Below are 17,837 nucleotides of genomic sequence, written 5' to 3'. Positions count from 1 at the left end.
TTTTTTTAAATGGCTCTATTGAGATGTAATTCACATACCATATACTTGAAGCCCAATGCTTTTTATCTGTTCACAGGGTTCTGCACCCATCACCACCATCTGATTTTTGAACATTTTGTCCACCCGGGAGAAGCCCTGTACCCATCAGCAGTCACTGCCCCCTGCACATGCCCCCCAGGCCCAGGCAACCACCAGCATACTTTCTGTCTCTATAGATTTTTCTGTTCTAGACATTTTATATAATCAGAATCACATAACATGTGGCCTTTTGAGCCTGGCTTCTGTCACGTAGCACACTGTTTTCAAAGTCCATCCATGTTGTAGCAGGTATCGATCCTTCATTCTTTTTTTTATGATCAAATAATATTCCACCATATGAATGACACCGTATTTGTGTATCCGTCCATCAGCTGATGGACATTTGGGCTGTTTCCGTCTTTTAGCTATTATGAATAATGCTGCTGTGCGCATTTTTGTGTGAATGTATATTTTCATTTCTCTTGCGTCTATGCTTGGTAGTGGGATTGCAGGGTCATATGGTGACTACGCTCAACATTTTGAGAAACTAGGAAACCGCTTCCCAAAGCAGCTGCACCATGTTGCAGCTGCACCAGCAATGCGCGAGGGTTCCAATTCCTCCACATCCTCACCGACACTTTTTCGTGTCTGGCCTTTCGATTACAGCCATCCTTGTGGATATGAGATGCTATAGCTCATTGTGGTTTTCATCTGCATTTCCCTGATGACTAGTGACATTGACCATCTCTTCCTGGGCTTCCTGGCAGTGTGCACACCTTCTTCAAAGAAATGTCTGTTCAGACGTTTTGCCCATTGTTTGGGCTGTTTTTCTTCTCATCGCTAAGTTGTAAGGGTTCTTTGTAGATTGTGGATATAAATCGCATCCAGGGACCTTTCTGTATGCTGTGCTCAGTCACCTGCAGGGCACAGGAGGGACTTGGGCACACTGACAAGAGGAGCCACTGAGTCACTGCTGGCAGTGCAGGCCACCCTATAAAGCTCACTTTTTTGGGATTTCTTTCAGCTGAGTGTGGAGGGACAGTGAAAGGAGAGGTGTCGGGCCAGGTGCTGTCACCCGGGTATCCGGCTCCCTACGAACACAATCTCAACTGCATCTGGACCATCGAGGCTGATGCTGGTTGCACCATCGGGTAAGTGTCTAGGCTGGTGAACTAACCCCTGCCTATGGCTCAGGACGGTCCTCACCAGCATCATCACCAGGCCACTCAGCTAGTAGCTGGGCCTGCCCCAGAGACCCTTGCAGTCAGTGGTGGTTGCCGTGCCCCCAGGCTTAGGCTGAGGCCTATGGAAAACCTGGAAAGGCCAGTCTCAGCCTCCCAGGACTGCGGTTCAAGTTCAGACAACTCCCTGGCCTCGATGGCACAGTTCCAGCAGAGTAGCTGAGGGCAGAGCTGGAGGTCATACAAACCCCAGCGTGAATCCCAGCCCTGCCACTTGCTGTTTGCAGGACTTTGGGCACAGCCTTTATTCCCTCTGGGTCCCGCTATCTCCTGTGCTGTATCGCTTACAGTAGCAGAGCGTCAGGATAAGGCACTTAAAGGAGACAGCACATGCAGTGCGCCCAGCATAGTCCTTGGAACATACTGAATATTTAATAACGCTTCTGTGGTTACTTCTCAGACAGTAGTGTCAGCGCAGAGCTGTGTGATCCCAGATTGCTTGCTGTTCTCGGTCTGCGTTTCCTCATCTGTAAAATGAGGACAAAAATGCTGGTGTTTTAGGGTTGTAGAGGGAGTCACTACAAAAGCCCAGCACAGTGTCTGGTAGTTCATATGTATGCCCTCAGAATAGAACTTCCTTTCCATACAAGCATCTGACCAGCAGGAGTTACTCCTGGGAGTTCCAAAGAATCAGAGAAGAAAGGAACGTCACCATTTACACAGCACGGGACCTGGCACGTATATTGTCTTATCAATTCTCCACAATAGCCCTGTTAGTACTGATGGTAAGTCCTAATAATGAATGGACATAGTTCTCATTCACATTTTATAAACAAGAACACTGAGATCCCAAGAGAATGCACAGTGACTTAGAAAGCTGGGATGTGAACCTGGGTTTTTCCGAATCTTTACACTATTCACACTGCTGGGCCTTAAGCTATGGTTCAGATGAGCTGTGCGGAGAGGAGCCGGTTAGGGGTGCAGGATGAGCAGAGGTCTGGAAGGAGGACTGACAAGACAGCTGGCTGGAGAGGGGGAAGCATGTGGACAAGGAATAGAGCGTGGAGAGGGTTGGAGCATGGCCTGGTCATGGAAGATCTTAAATGCCAGTAGACAAGAGGGAGCTATGGTAGGTTCTTAAGCAGGCTTGTCCCACTGGGGCCTTTTCCAGTGGAGAGAACTCACAGGAAGAAAACCAGTCAGGAGAGGGGCACCTGGGTGGCTCAGTCAGTTAAGCGTCCGACTTCGACTCAGGCCATGATCTCACGGTTCGTGAGTTGAAGCCCGGCGTCGGGCTCTGTGCTGACAGCTCAGAGCCTGGAGCCTGCTTTGGATTCTGTGTGTGTGTGTGTGTGTGTGTCTCTCTCTCTGCCCCTCCCCTGCTCATGCTCTGTCTCTTCTCTGTCAAAAATAAATAAACATTAAAAATTTTTTTTAAAAAGAAGAAGAAAGAAAAACAGTCAGGAGTCTATTGTAGTGACCCAGGAATGAAGGGTTGAAGATGTGTAGTAGTGGGGAATCAAGGCAAGGAGAAGCATAGCTAGAGACGATCCTGCCTTAGAGAGTCTTCAGTCAAGGGGAACTGGCTGAACGGATATGTTGCTGCAAGAGGTACATACAGATACTTGTGTATTTGCTGATGTACATAGGTCCTTAGATTCCATTCAATTAAAATTAAAGAAGTGCATTGTTTGCTATGTGCAAGTTTTTGAGCTAAGCCCTGTGCAAAACAAGGTCAGAAGAGCTCTTAGGGGTTTTGCACTATTAGGGGCACAAGTTAAATGTACAAATTCATCTTGCACATTTCTGCTAGAAGAAGCTTCTGGAAGCACACCTGGTCAGCTCACCTGCTAACCAGAAACCTTCCATGGCACCCACATTCACAGAAGCTAAACATCTTATCCTGGTTTTCAAGGTCTTCATGACCTCAACCTACCTCCCCAACCTTATTTCCCTCCCTTTCCCTTCAGTGACATCCTGGCAAAGCCAAACAACTGGTGGCTCCTGTGCATATCTATGCTCATGGCCTCGCTCTGTGCCTCTGTTTCCACTCTGGCCTCCCTGGAATGCCCCCCTTGCTCCAAAGGCTTATGTCTGAAATTCCCCATCCCTCAAAGTCAAGTACATGTGTCTGCTCACCCAGGAAGTCTTCCCAATCCCCTCTCTTGGACTCCTGGGAGTCATGTCTCCCTCTTTTGAACTCTCATTGCCTGCAGCCCACGTTTTCCTTGACACTGACCACTTTGTGCTATATTTGTGCTCCTGCCTTACCTTCCCAGCCAGAGCTGCGGTCTCTGCCTCATTCATTTCTACAAGTCTCCCAGTTCTCAGCACGGTGCCCCCAGCACCTGGATCCATAAGTGTCAAGTGATGAATGAGTGAATGAATGAATGAGTGAATGAATGAATGAATGAAGCAGGAGTCAGGTACAAAGGGACTTATATGACTAGTAGATCCACAAGAGTCCCTCAGTAAATGTTAAGTGCACAATGAGTGAATGAGGAGTGTGATGACTTTTACTTTAGTGTACATGTGTGCAAATCAGAAGGCTTTCCTACCCCGAAACATCATTCATTCATTTATTCATTTATTCATGTAACAGCTGTCTGTCTGTTTATCACATGGCATTGTCTGGGCAGGGTGCTGGCATTGCATATGTGAATGAGACCCAGACTCTGTTGGCAAAGAGGAGACGTGTATGCACAGTGAGACGGAAAGATAGGGAGGGATAGGGAGTGAAAGGACAGACAAGAGATGCTATCCTGGAAAAGGTGAAAAAGCTGAAGGATGGAGAGGAAGTTGCCAGGTAGCCAGGGAGGACACCTGGTGGGAGGGGAAGGGCCTTCTAGACAGAGGAAGTGACGTGACGTGGTCAGGCGCAAGGGCTGGAGCATCAGCTGCGATTTTGTGGCAGGAGGCAGTGGTGGGCAATAAAGCTGGTGGAGCAGGCTGCCACCCAAGCTTGGAGGACCTTGGAGGCCATGAGGCTGTATTTGGACTTGTCCTGGCATCCTTATGGAGAATGGAGTGACCTGGGGCTGGGAGCCCAGTGAGGAGGCTGTCCCAGATCGTGGTCAGGATGAGAAGCCTGAACCCTGGCAGTGGCAGTGGGGGGTGGAGAAGAAGGGACGAATTCAGGAAACATTGAAGTGTTCACACCAGCTGGTCTCACTCTCGTCAGGAAATATGGAAAGTGTGGTTTCTTCTGTTCCCCTGTGTTTTGTTGCATAACATACGATACGTAAAATACACAGAGAAGTGGAAAGACCAGCCCGTGAGCACCCGCATGCCTGCCACCCAGGCTCAGCCACTGTGGAGACTCTCCCATATTGGCATTCTCTTTGTTTTTGCCTTTATCCCCGTTTTGCTGAATCACTCGAGAGTACATTGTGGACATCACGGTACTTCATTCCTAAATACTTGGGCACGCATCTCCTAAAGCGGAGGGTGTGTGTCTCCATGGCGCGGCGGCATTAGCAGACCCAAGACAGGCAGTGTGATCCCCAGGAAGGAAGGTTTAGAACAAGGGCCGGAGGAGAACAGAGGGCCCTAGGAGCAGCTGACAGGCGAGCACAAGAAATCAATGATAGAATTCTGGGCAAGGGTGAGGACCATTGTCACCTACAGGAATAGTGGGCACGGGGTGGGCTGGAGGGGAGACAGGAGGACCCCTTCCTGACCCTCAGGAAGAGAAGATCAAGACAAGGACACGGAATGTCCTCTGCAGGGTGACATAGCAAGGACTATAAAGTCATGGGGGTGTGCTAAATGTGTGTGTGAGGCCCCTACGATGGGGAACAGCAGGGAGAAGGTGAAGGTAGCTTTGGTCCACCCTCTAGAGAGCTTCTGGGCAGCCCACAGCCTCAAGGGAGCTGATGCCCAAGGAGCAGAGGAGGGCTCCCGGCTGCACTGAGAGCAGCCAAAAGATGGAGATGAGAGACAGGACACCTTTCCCTTTCTCGTTCGGTCCCCCACCCAGCTTGACTTTTCCTGACAGCGCATGTGACGTCCACACACACATCTGTGCTCGTGCCTGTTTTCTCTCTCTCTCTTCTGTCTCCCTCCCCCTCTTCCCTCTTTCTCTCTCTTTGTCCCCCTCTCACCTCCTCTCCCTCAGTGCCCCACACAAGCCCTTCACCTGACTAACCAGCAGCAAAGTGAAGGGAATTCATGATTAGACCCTAATGAAGACAAACACAAAAAGCCCTGTTTGTGTTTGAGTCCTTATTCAGAATAAGATCTAGCTACTACTTTTATTTTGTTAATGTTTATTTATTTTTGAGAGAGAGGCAGCATGCAAGTGGGGGAAGGGCAGAGAGAGAGGGAGACAGAACTCGAAGCAGGCTCCAGGCTCTGAGCTGTCAGCACGGAGCCCGACGTGGGGCTCGAACCCACAAACCGTGAGATCCTGATGCTTAACCAACTGAGCCACCCAGACACCCCTAGTTGTTATTTTTAAAGTGGGAATATCTGTATAGGACATTTCTATATAAAAAATAGACACTTGTTTTGAAAAATTCAAAATGCAGACAATAAAGAAATTTGTAGAGAGCAAAAGTCCCCTGAATCTGACTCTGTTCTCCTCCACACGGCCCACAGAAGAGAACCATTGAGATCAGTTTGTTCTGGTAATTCTTTTAGTTTGTATGCCGATAGATGCATAAGGCAAATGCAGCAAACGTGGTTTCTAAAACAAGATAATCTCCATGCATGGCTCAGTGACGCGCTTTTGATTTACTGTTTAATCCTGTATCATCATATTATTATGTCAATATATAGAGATCAGCCTCATCCCATTTGATGGCCACAGAGAATTCTGTTGGAGGCACAACTATAATTTATTTTTCTACTCCCCTATTAATAAAGTAAATATTTTCAGTTTTTCACCCCAGTGAATATCCTTACACATGAATCTTTGAACAGTTGTCCAATTATTTCCTTAGGATATATTCTTAGAAGGCAAATTTTAATACATGATCTCACATTTCCCTCTGGTCACTGTGGCAATTTACGCATCCACCAAAAATCTGCCTCCCTGCACAGCATCACTAGCTGCTGTCAATCCTGTCTGTGTTTCTCAGTTTGACAGACAAAATGATATCTAACTGTGTTGGCTGCTTCCCGTTCTCGGTATATTTTTCCTTGGGGGAGGTTCTTTTCTTTTCCTACAGAGGACTCAACTGGGTTGATTTTTAAATAGTGTATAATTTCAGTGTAGAATTCTTTTTAATCCCTATTTAAAATGTTCTTAAAACTTACTAAGTGGTGGGGTGCCTGGGTGGCTCAGTCGGTTAAGCGTCCAACTTGGGCTCAGGTCATGATCTCACAGTCTGTGAGTCCGTGAGTTAGAGCCCCATGTCGGGCTCTGTGCTGACAGCTCAGAGCCTGGAGCCTGCTTCGAGTTCTGTGTCTCCCTCTCCCTCTCTGCCCCTCCCCCACTCACGCTCTCTCTTTCCTTCAAAAATAAATAAACATTTAAAAAGCTTTTTAACTTAGTGGTTATGTATTTCATATGATTTACTTGTTATTTTTACTGCATTGCACCCTTTTTACTTTTTGAACTTTTGCGTTATTTATGTTCCATGTATACTCGAAGAAAGTGAAAAGAGCACAGGGTTTTTTATATTTCTTTTTTTTTTAATTAATTTATTTATTTGGAGAGAGACAGAGACAGTGCGAGCAGGGAAGGGGCAGAGAGACGGAGAGAGAATCCCAAGCAGGCTCCACACTGCCAGCACAGGGCCGGCTGTGGGGCTCAAACTCACAAACTGGGAGATCATGACCTGTGCCGAAACCAAGAGTCGTACGCTTAACCGACTGAGCCACCCAGGTGCCTATATATACATATATACGTATATATATATCTCTTTTCCATCAAACGTATTATGCTCTTTTTCAGACAAAACAGATGATGCGTCCTTATTGTTTTCTTTCATTTTTAACTCTTCCTATTGTCAGCTGATTTGATTTAATTGGCTTTGTTTTTCCTCTAGTGATTTGAAAGTTCTGTATCCTATTTTTTTTTATTCTGCCAGCGATCTTGTGTTTTCATTAATTCTGTTTTCAACACTATTCATCTTGCTCTCCTTTATTTTGGGAATCTTGTTGTTTTCATTTTTATTTTAAGGAAGCTATTCTTTTTTGTTTTCACATTGCCCTTGACAGCTTACTTTTGTTATTTCTATGTATAACCATCTTGCACCTCCCTGAAAATACTGTTTATGTTCTGTTTTACAATGCCTCCTATTTTTTCCTGCATTAACTGCATCTTTCAGTTGGACCATTTAATCTGATTAATCAGCTGGATTCCTCTGAGGAGCCAATTCTCTTTACATCCCCAGGGGTTTTGTTGTTCATTCAACATCGAGTTGCAGCTCAGAGCTGGACTCTGGCACCAGACTGCCCGCCACTCTGATGAGCCGTGTAGCTTGGGAAGGTCTTTAAGCAGGCACTCTGGGCCTCTGTTCTCTAAGCTGTAAAATGGTGATTTAAGACAGTACCCATCACCTAAGGTTACGATGAGGTTAAGTGAGTTAACATATCTAAGCACTTGGAACAGTGCCTGGCATGTAATTCCCAAGTGACGAGAAACCCCTCCTGGAACTGGGAAGGCAGTTCATTTTACTCAGATGGGGCCCCTCGGCAAAGTAGGTTGTAGTTCACCCCTGAGAGTCCCAGGTGGTGGGTGCCATGCTGCTGGTGGGAACAGGTGTCAGGCGGGCTTCCCCTTGGTGTCCCAGATGGGACACGATGTGGGAAAGCCCACAGGCCAATCCAAGGGACCATCCCCCGGGGCACAGACAGCAGAAGGCCTGCAGACACCTCTCCTCAGCCTGCCCTTGGCCCCAGCCGAGCACTGGAGATGATCAGAGGGATCTGTGGTCAACCTCACCCCAGCGAGCTGGGCAAGGAAGGACAGTGGGCAGCTGCAGGGATGGCCCTCAGTCCTGGGTGGGGTCCTGGCAGGAAAATGGGCCCTTCTTGGGTGTGCAGGACAAGCATAGGCTGGCAGTCAGATTCTGCCCTGGAACCCAGGGGCGTCTCCAGCATTTGGTAGGTGTGTTTTCCTCTGAGTGCCAAGAATCGGACAGGCTGACCAGTGAACTCCATCCAGGCCTGACAACCAACAGCAGGAGAGCAGACTGTGCTGCACCCTCCATGTCACTCTTCCTCGTGTGGTCAGTATGTAGAACGTGGAATTTCATCCCCTATGGATGAGACGCCTTCTCAGTTTCCAGTGTTGGGTTAGAGTTTTCCCTGTTATAATCAGTGGACCAGCTCAGAGAAAAATTGGAGAGAGGGAAGCAAAGCCGTCTGCTCTTGGTCCTGCCCTCTACCTAACATTTATCAAACACGTACCTCGTACCACATTCTTGATCAGTTATTACTGTCCCCATTTTACAGATGAGACTGCCGAGGCCCAGAAAGGGTGAATATCTCACAATTACCCAGTGATGTGGGTTTCAGACCCTTTCTGCCTAGCTCCAAACTCTTCTCTCCCCAGTCTGTCGTTCTGACCCTGGTTTAGTTCCACTGAACAAAACACACATTGAACACTTTCTCTGCGCCAGACACTGTGCAGTGGGAAACACAACAATTACACTAAGGCCAGTCTTTGTCTTCCAAGGGCTCACATTCCGTGGGAGGAAATAGTCAAACGAACAGGTCCCTCCAAGACAAAGCAGAGACTGTAAGCAGGTGCAAGCCAAGTTCAGCAATGGAAAAGAGAGAGAGAGAAGGCCTGCCTGGAGGTGTAGAGGCGAGCATTCCAACTGAGGGGAAAGAGAGCGAAGGCACAAACACAGGGCAAAACGTAGCGTCTATCCACAAAAGAGTGCTCCCTTGACGTGGCTGAGGACCGCATGGGGGAGATGAGGTTGCTCGGGTAAAGAGGGCTCTCCGCAGGACCCTGCAGGCTAAGATGAGGACTCTAAATGGATTTTTCAGTATAATGAGAAGCCATTGGAATATTTTGAAGACAGTAACGACACTCAGTTCAATTAAAATACTTGGAGCATTTACTCAGTGCCAGGCGTTCTGCCAGGTACTGAGGGTATAAATATAAATAAGAAACAGTCTTTTCCCTTGAAAGTCTCAGTCGTATGGGTAGAAATTTCATCAGTTAGGAATGGAAGTAGAAAAACTGACTAAAGCTGGCTTCAACAGATGGAGGTTCACTTTTCTCTTGGAACGAGGATCTGAAGGTCCCGTCTAGACCCAGGGCGGCCGCTCAGGATGCTGTTGCCTTTCTTCTTGCTGCACTGCCCTCGGCTGTACCCTCATGCTCGCCTGGTTAGCTGCTGCGGCTCCACACCTTGTGTCTGTGTCGCAGTCTAAAAGAAGAGGGGAGAGGACAGGGCACAGATCTTTCTCCTTGGGATGGTTTGTGTATTTCTTCAGGAAGAATCACCATCGTTACAGACATCTTCCTACACTTTATTCATCGGAACTCGCTATGGTTGCCCGGCTGGGAAAGCAGGAAATCAATTTTGTTTCGCTGTTAGAGATAGACGAGTTTTTGGAAATGGAGTGCAGATAGACCGTCCTACAGGGTCTGCTACAGATTCTAATATAATGCGATAAATGCTGTAGTAGAAGTTTGTACAAAGCACAACTGAAAAGCATTTGCAAGGATAGTTCCTAATCCCAGGTAGCAGTTGGGGGCAGGGTGTTAGAAGAAGAGCTATTCTAGGTGCATTTGAAAGCATAGTAGTAGTTCGCCATGCAGGGTGGAGGTAACATGAAAGGGAGGAAGGGGTGAACATACAGAACTGCTTCTGGAGGAACCCATTGTCTGATGTGACATGATGGTATCTCCATTCCTAAAAGAAGGTCACTGGTGGCAATGCCAAGGAGAAATTGGCTGGGAAACCAGGGAGGAGTCTAAGATAACTGTTTGAGAGGCCCTTGCTATATTCAGGAGAACTGCGCCTTGTTTCTGAGTACAAATCTGGCTAGGCTTACAAGCTATATGTGAGGGGCTACATGGAGGGGAAAGGGGGGAAGGGAGAAGAGACAGTCTTCTCCAGGTGTGCTTTCCCTAAAGAGATCTGGGGCCCATGGAGGGTGGAAATGTTGTTCTGGAAGCTTCAATTTCTGCTCTTAATGCTCATATTTGGCTAATGAGGATAGTTTGTTGATTTTTAACTGTAGGGATGCTTTTTAATGATTAATGCAAAGGGTGACCTGGAAACTCCATTCTTGGCTGTTGGTCACCAAGCAGTAGGATTACCGAGGGGTGGGAGGGAGGCACAGTTTTGATGAACCAGAACCCCTACCCAGTGGAGCTTGTCTTCCTGGGAGGAGCCTGAACTAGACAAAACATCTGGCTGCACCGGAAATCCGGACTCCCTGCCTGCGGTTGCATATCAATCATGGGGCAGCAATCCCCCACTGCGGTCACTGTTGTTCCCCTTCAACAGCAAGTGGGCAGCTGGCCCAGAGGAGGCAGAAGGCACCAGAAGTGAAGCTTCTGTTCATAGCTCTTGCCAGGAATCGTGGCCGCAGGTTTAGCTGCTTCCAGAAGGTTTGTTTTTGAGCCATGGCACTAGTTAAACCTTCAACAGAGAAGGTCCATGTACTTGCACTACAAGAGCTGACCTCCTGAAGGAGCTGAACAGATAAGCACATAGCCGGCAGGGTGTTCCTTTGTCAGGCTTAAGGTTTCAACAAATCAGGAAATCGCCAAAAGGAGCTCAGAAGTTTTTTTGAAGGAGAGGGTATGGATAACCCGGTAGGTGTAAATGTAGATGTAAGTGTGGCGATGCTCTCTGGCAATTTAGTTTTCATGGATCACCTCTAGAAAAAAGAAACACAAATTACTTCAAATCATCCAAGAATAATAACCCAGCTGGGCTACACTGGATAGTTGAATTGGCCTGTAGACATCAAACTGACTGCCAGTTTACCATCCCAAAAAATGAATTCCAGGATTTCTTAGAGGGGGGATTCCACTCAACTGAAGAAAAGTAGACTTCGTTGGACCAGTATAGATCTCCCCCCCTCAAAAGATAAGGAAACCAGCAAAAAATAAATAAAATGAACTTGTATGATGCCACTTAACACATACCATTCTTGAAAAAGAATCATTTCCCTAAAGAAATAGAAACATAGGTGCGCCTAGGTGGTTCAGTCGGTTAAGCCTCTGACTTTGGCTCAGGTCATGATCTCACGGTTAGTGAGTTCGAGCCCCATGTTGGGCTCTGTGCTGACAACTCAGAGCCAGGAGCCTGTTTCAGATTCTGTGTCGCCTTCTGTCTCTGCTCCTCCCATGCTCTCTCTCTCTCTCTCTGTCTCAAACATAAATAAACATTAAAAAAATTTTTTTTAAATGGAAACATATTTTCTGAAAAAATTTTACTATAGTAAACGAAAGAAAACGTAAACGGATTTATGGATAATATTCTCATTGACATATGAGAAGTAGGGATGATCGGTAGCAGAAGATTGGATGATGCAGTGGGGGAGGGGAGATCCTGAGATAGAAGGACAGTGATAGAGGCAAGCAAAGAATGAAAAAGAAGCTAAATACACAGGAACCAAAATCCACAAGAGCAGCATTTGCCTTGTAAAAAATAAAAGCATTCAAGTAAGAGACAAGCTGGAGGATCTGAGATTGCAGAGAAAAACTACAAGAATGTGGAAATAAATGAAAGAGGAGTTGCCAAATGCAAAAGACAGAGTACCAACCAGGCGGCACATGTGGAGAAGAACGAGGAGCGAATGGAGAAAGGGGTAATAAAATACAAGCTGTCAGCAAAGTCCTCTGAGAAGGGGCAGACGATGGACCAGGGTTAAAGCATCCTGGTGAATTGAATGGACTCACTGAGTTCCAGGCAAAACTAATTAGATACAACTTGATGAACAAATCAAACAGTTCCAAGAATAATGAAATCCCGGAAAGCCTTTGGGAAAACACACCCACACAGGTAAGCACACCATCAATCCCCCTCAGATAAACAGTCATTTACAAAAAGCCACCACCACAGAGAATCCAGTCCTTCTAAAATCGCTTCCCCTTAACATCAAAGGCCGAAGCCAGTGGTGTTGTGAGACCCAAGAACCATTGATCCAGCCAGGATATAATATGCACAGAAGACACAGAAAATTGACACTCAGGCTTCTTGAAAAGCTTGCAAAGACATTGCAGCAGGCTGTATGATGGCCCCCAAAGATGTCAGGTTTTAATGACTGGAGCCTGTAAACATTAGCTTACTTGGAAAAAGGATCTTTGCAGCTGTGATTAAATCCGGGCCCTTGAGATGAGGAGGTGAGCCTGGATTCTCTCCAGGTGGGCCCTAAATGCAATCACACAGATCTTTATAAGAGGGAAGCAGGGGGAGATTTTATACACACAGAGGAGAAGACAGACACAGAGACTGGAACGATGGAGCCCCAAGCTAAGGAATGCCAACAGCCACCAGGGACAGAGAGAATTATTTCATGGGAATAGTGTCTATGCCATAATAAGGCCAACAGTCGTGGATCTTTATGTAACCTAACAAGGAAACATAAAATGAAATCTGTCGTAAATACAAGAAATTGACAATCATAGGAGACTTTAACACATCTCTTAAGTAAGTATAAAAAAAATGTTGTACTGCTGAAACGAATATAATATTGTACATTAGTCACACTTCAATAAAAATAAAGAGAACAAAAACAGAATTTGTTCTGTACTGAAAGGTACCTGTCAGTGCCAGGTACCTTTATATGTGATTTCATCTACAATAATTCTCCTAGCAACACTGCTGGACAGATGCCCAGTTACTGCCATTGTACAGACAAGTAAACTGAGGCTGTGCAAGTTCACCTGAGTAGCTGTCATAGAACTAGATTTGAAGCTATGTCTTTGGCTCCCTAGCCACTGTTTCTTTTCCACTGTGTTACACAGCCTCTTCAGGAAGCATGAACCTTTCATGTTATGGAAAACACTTCTTCCAAGAAGGATAAAGACACATCTGCCCCTCACAGAATCCCCTGACACCTCCAGGGCAGGTTCTGGCTAATGACAGTCATGGAGCCTTCGTTTACAAGGTGCTGATGACGAGACGGAAACCAGTGCAAGGTCAGCCAGCAAGGAAGGGTGAGACACAAGGAATAGCCCAAGTCCTGCATCTGTATGCTTGCCCCAGAATGGAAACTGTGGCCGCGTGGAAACTGTGGTTTCTTCAGTGACCAGAAGCTCAGGTTTATTCTCTTGCTCGCAGAAGTAACAAAAGAATCACTTTTCTATTGAATACCAGCTGGCCCCAGGAAAGAAGAGCCTTGCATTTCGCTCTAGACACCAATGCTTGCTTTGGGCTTTGGTCTGTCTTCTCCGCTTTTGCTCTTTGGATGGCGGGATGATTTAATTATTATTGTCTGCTATTAGGATCATGGTTTAATTGTTGGTTTGCAGCTTCGTGGCTCAGAAGGGGGCATTTTATAAAACAAGTATTATTTTCTTATTGTCGTTTCCAATGTCACTGAGGATAATTTAGGTTGCCTTCTCATTTGGGGGCAGGAATGATTTCTGACCCCCTTCCCCCCCGTAGCAGCTGTTCGTTTGTGTGCTGTTTTCTCTTGTTGTAAAAAGATCCGCAGTTAGGACTCGTATCTGTGCAGCATCCATTTGTTCATGGAGTGAACAGTTGTTTGGGAGTACCCAAGGCCCTTTCACATTCTGGGGCCAGTCAGAAGGCAGGTGAAATCAACATGTCAAGATGTTTTTGCGTATCTTTCTAATGTGCAACAGGTACAGATGAACCACCTGTAAGCAGCAGGGCATGCGGTATCCAAAAAAAAAAAAAAACCCCAATGTGTCCGCATTTCCTTGGGACTGAGAGAACTGGGGACCAAATCCCAGAAGCAGGATTTGCCTGCGAAGTACAGGTGCCTGTAGTGAAAATCGAGGTTCTCCTAGCTTTTCAGATGGAGACTCTGGTAGAAAACTTCTTCCTGTCGTTGAGGCCGAGTATCAATGAACCGTACTGCCTTACCAGCAAAGTCTGGCCGGCTCTCAGTGGCGGGCTGGTGGGAAGAGGTCAGGGAGCAAGGGCCGGGTGGAAGAGGCCCTCCCCAGGGCACCTGCTACAGGGAGACTGCGGTGGGACTCTGCAGAAACACCACAACAAAAAGGTGTATGGAGATCCTGGAACAGGGACAACCCCACAGTTGAGGGTGCCCTGTAGTTGAAGCAGGTGGCAGCCAGCTGTGCAATGAAGACCCAGCTCCAGAGAGAGCAGAGTTTCAGGGCAGCCCCCAGGGGAGTAGGAGAAAGAAGCAGACACCCAGGTTGTACCCCCCGGAAAACCAGATACCAGACTTAAGACCCTGAGACCAACTCAGGCCCCTCCTTTGGTGGGAACTGGGCTCCCCACCCCTCTCCCCAGTCCTGCCCCATCACCATGGAAACTGCTGTCACTAGAATCACAGGGGCCACACCAGCCTTGTGTTCTGCACAGTTTGAACGATATTGCCATCATTGCCATTCCTCTGAGACTGTCTTCTCTCTTGACTTCTAGGGCTGCACCTGTTTCTGCTTTTCCTTCTAAGTCTTAGTCTTAGTTTCCATGGACTTCTCTTCCCCTGCTCATCCCCAAAGCCAGTGTCCTCCAGAACTCGCTTCTCTGTGCACATCTCATGCTGGGCATTGGGCGTGCTTGTCCAGACCCGCCCACCTGCACCCCATGCTTTTGTCCTCCTGAAGAACCACTTCTTTCCTGGGGTGCCCATCTCTCTAGCCATCCATGTCCTTATGCAGGCTCTCTTCCCTCCCTGGCATTCCCTTTTCTTCTCACACTCCTCGTCCACCCCGTTCATCTGGACGCATCCTGTTCATCTGGCGAGACTCAGCTCCATTGTTCCCTTCTCCCGGGGGCCTTGCCTCACCCCGTCTGCGTGAGGTAGGGGCCTTCTCTGTATGCACCTTCACCATAATCCCCATCACACCGCATTTAGGGGTAGGGCTATGCCATATTCCCGTCGGTGTCACCAGTGCCTGGTATGCTGTCTGCATCTAATACTTGCTATCTCTTTTTTTTTTTTTTTTTTTTTTTTTTTTTTTTTTTTTTTTTTTTTAAATTTTTTTTTGACGTTTATTTATTTTTGGGACAGAGAGAGACAGAGCATGAACGGGGGAGGGGCAGAGAGAGAGGGAGACACAGAATCGGAAACAGGCTCCAGGCTCTGAGCCATCAGCCCAGAGCCTGATGCGGGGCTCGAACTCCCAGAACGCGAGATCGTGACCTGGCTGAAGTCGGACGCTTAACCGACTGCGCCACCCAAGCGCCCCTAATACTTGCTATCTCTTGATTGAATGTGTGACTTTCAGTGTCTGTATGGGTTCAGAGAACCCACAAGGCTGGACTTAGTGAGTGAAGACCGTGGTTGCAGCCTCCCACATCTCCTGGGTTTGGACCAGGCTGCTAGCTCTGGCCTGGAGTCTGTGCGGCTAGATCCTATCTCTTTGGTGGTGATAGAGCACCAACTGTACAGTTGTAAGATCCAAGGAGCTGGAGGTGGGCAGTAAAGAGAGGTGTCAGAACCCCCAGCAATCTAGGGGTATCTCCCTTAGCACATAGGATTTAAATTGCCTCTTGCCACATGACAGGCACTTGACCTGGGTGAGTTTGGTTGAACTATGGGTGTTCCTGAAAGATGGCGAACAGTTCATTCATTCATCAGTTCAACCAGACCAAGAGCTTAGTGTGGGCCAGGCCTTGTGCTGGGTACCAGAGATACAGAGATGAATGAGTCACAAACATAGCAGTCAAGGAGCTCGGTAAGATAGGTAAGTCAATGGATGGCTCTGATACAGCAGGAGCACATAGAGGGAGCATCTCTCCAGACTGGGGCCATGAGGCAGATATGGGGAAGCCCAGGAAAAGCTCCCCACTGGGTGAGGGGCACCGACTGGTACACATCAGTAAGGTGGTGTATTCGTTCACTGGGGCTGCTGTAACAAGCAGAATGGCTTAAAACAAGAACAGACATTTACTTGCTCACAGTTCTAAAGCTTAGAAGTCCAGAATCAAGGTGTCAGTGTAGCTGTGCTCCCTCTGAAGACTCCAGGGAGCAATCTGTCCTTCTTCTGGCTTCTGGTAGTTGCCAGCAACCCTTAGCATTCCTTGCCTCACAGATGTGTCACTCCAGTCTCTACCTCTGTTTTCACCTGGTCTTCTCCCCGATGTCCCCTCTGTATCTCTGCATATAGTCTCCCTCTCCTTTCTCTTATGAAGACATCAGCCATTGAATTTAGGGCCCACCCTAATCCAGCATGACCTCATCTTAATTTGATTATATCTGCAACAATACATTTATTTCCAGTTAAGGTCACATTGACAGGTAGAGGGGCTAGAACCTGAGCATATCTTTTTGGCGGAGACAACTCAACCATGGCAGGTGGTGTGAGGGTGCATGGGGGTAGGAACATTCCAGGCAGAGAGAAGTCTCTGAAGCAAGAAGATAAGAAGGAAATGGGTGAAGACTAGAGAGGCTTGAAGGATGGCAGTTGGGGCTCCCGGAAGACTTGGTGAGGGAAATCTCTGGTGCCCCAGGAGCCAGGTATCTCTAGGAAGGACTACTTTTCGCCTCTCTCCCTCCCTTCCCACCTGGGGGCACCGTGGGAACAGGGTCCTCAAATTGTTTCCAGTATTTCAAAAGCCAAAGAAGACTGATATTCACCTGCACAGGAGCCGCTCAGGCAAGCCTATAGTCTGCTTTGGCCTGGAATTAGCCCTATCGATCACAACCTCTGATTAGCATTTTATAGACTTTGATTTCTATAAGATGAGAAAAAGTCTTCAGTAAGAGTCTTAATAAATGTGGTCAGTTTCGCAAAGCAAGTCTTACCTGGCTCTCATCAAGGATTTCTAATACAAGAGGTCCCCGGCTCCCTGCTACAGCCCCCAGCTACCTGCCCTGCACCTGCTCTTGCCCCTGCCACTATTCTCATCTGGGCAGCAAGAGTGACCTTAAAGTGGAAATCGGATCCTGCCAGGCCTCAGCTGAAGAATCTCTCAATGAAACCCAAACTTTTCCCAGACCCTCAGGGCCCCACCCGACCTGGCCTCTGCCTGCCTTGTCTTGGGCCAGCAACAGCTTCAGCGACCTTTCTGTTACTCGAACACTCCAGGCTGGTTGCCTTCGGGGACCTTTGCACGCGCTGCCTTTATGATAGGAAGCGTCCTCCTACCTCCTTCTCTGCCCTCCTCTTCCCAGGGCTGGCACCTATGAGCCTCTCCTCTTGATTCCACATCACCTCTCCAGCCACTCTCTTGAAAGCGGGTACTCTGTCTCAGCACGCTGCCTCCTTCACCGCATTTGCCACAGCTGATAATCTTTTAATGGGTTTGTGTATGTGGGAGTATTGCCCATCTCCAGAAACAACTGGAAAATGACACTCTGTCTGTCATCTTCACCATTATCTCCCCGCACCCAGCGCATGGGAGGTGTTTAAATAAATGAATGCAGTAAGAGGTCTGCACCTTCAGCCTCTATCCTTTTGATTGCTGAATTGCATTGTTTCTGCAGGCAAAGGACCTCGGGCTCCCTCCTCTTGCCTCCTGCTCCCACTTCTCCAGACCTCTTCAAGGCCAAGCCCTTGACTTTATCTGATGATCAGATCGGCTAAGCTGAATGCAGAGAGCTGGCCTT

At 47.6% G+C, this 17,837-nt stretch overlaps 1 protein-coding gene across 1 annotated transcript in view; it reads left to right on the top strand.

Annotated features, from left to right (window-relative positions):
* The window catches only part of CSMD2 (CUB and Sushi multiple domains 2), a 607,194-nt gene that overhangs the window by 426,844 nt on the left and 162,513 nt on the right, over window positions 1-17,837 (top strand). The window contains exon 25 of the mRNA XM_030326876.2: window positions 1,043-1,169. Coding sequence (XP_030182736.1) covers window positions 1,043-1,169 — 127 coding nt within the window. The remainder of the gene's footprint in view (window positions 1-1,042; window positions 1,170-17,837) is intronic.

The sequence above is a fragment of the Lynx canadensis genome, chromosome C1 (assembly GCF_007474595.2).
Source record: "Lynx canadensis isolate LIC74 chromosome C1, mLynCan4.pri.v2, whole genome shotgun sequence".
NCBI classification, from domain to species: domain Eukaryota; kingdom Metazoa; phylum Chordata; class Mammalia; order Carnivora; family Felidae; genus Lynx; species Lynx canadensis.
This window is presented reverse-complemented; position numbering and strand designations above follow the sequence as displayed.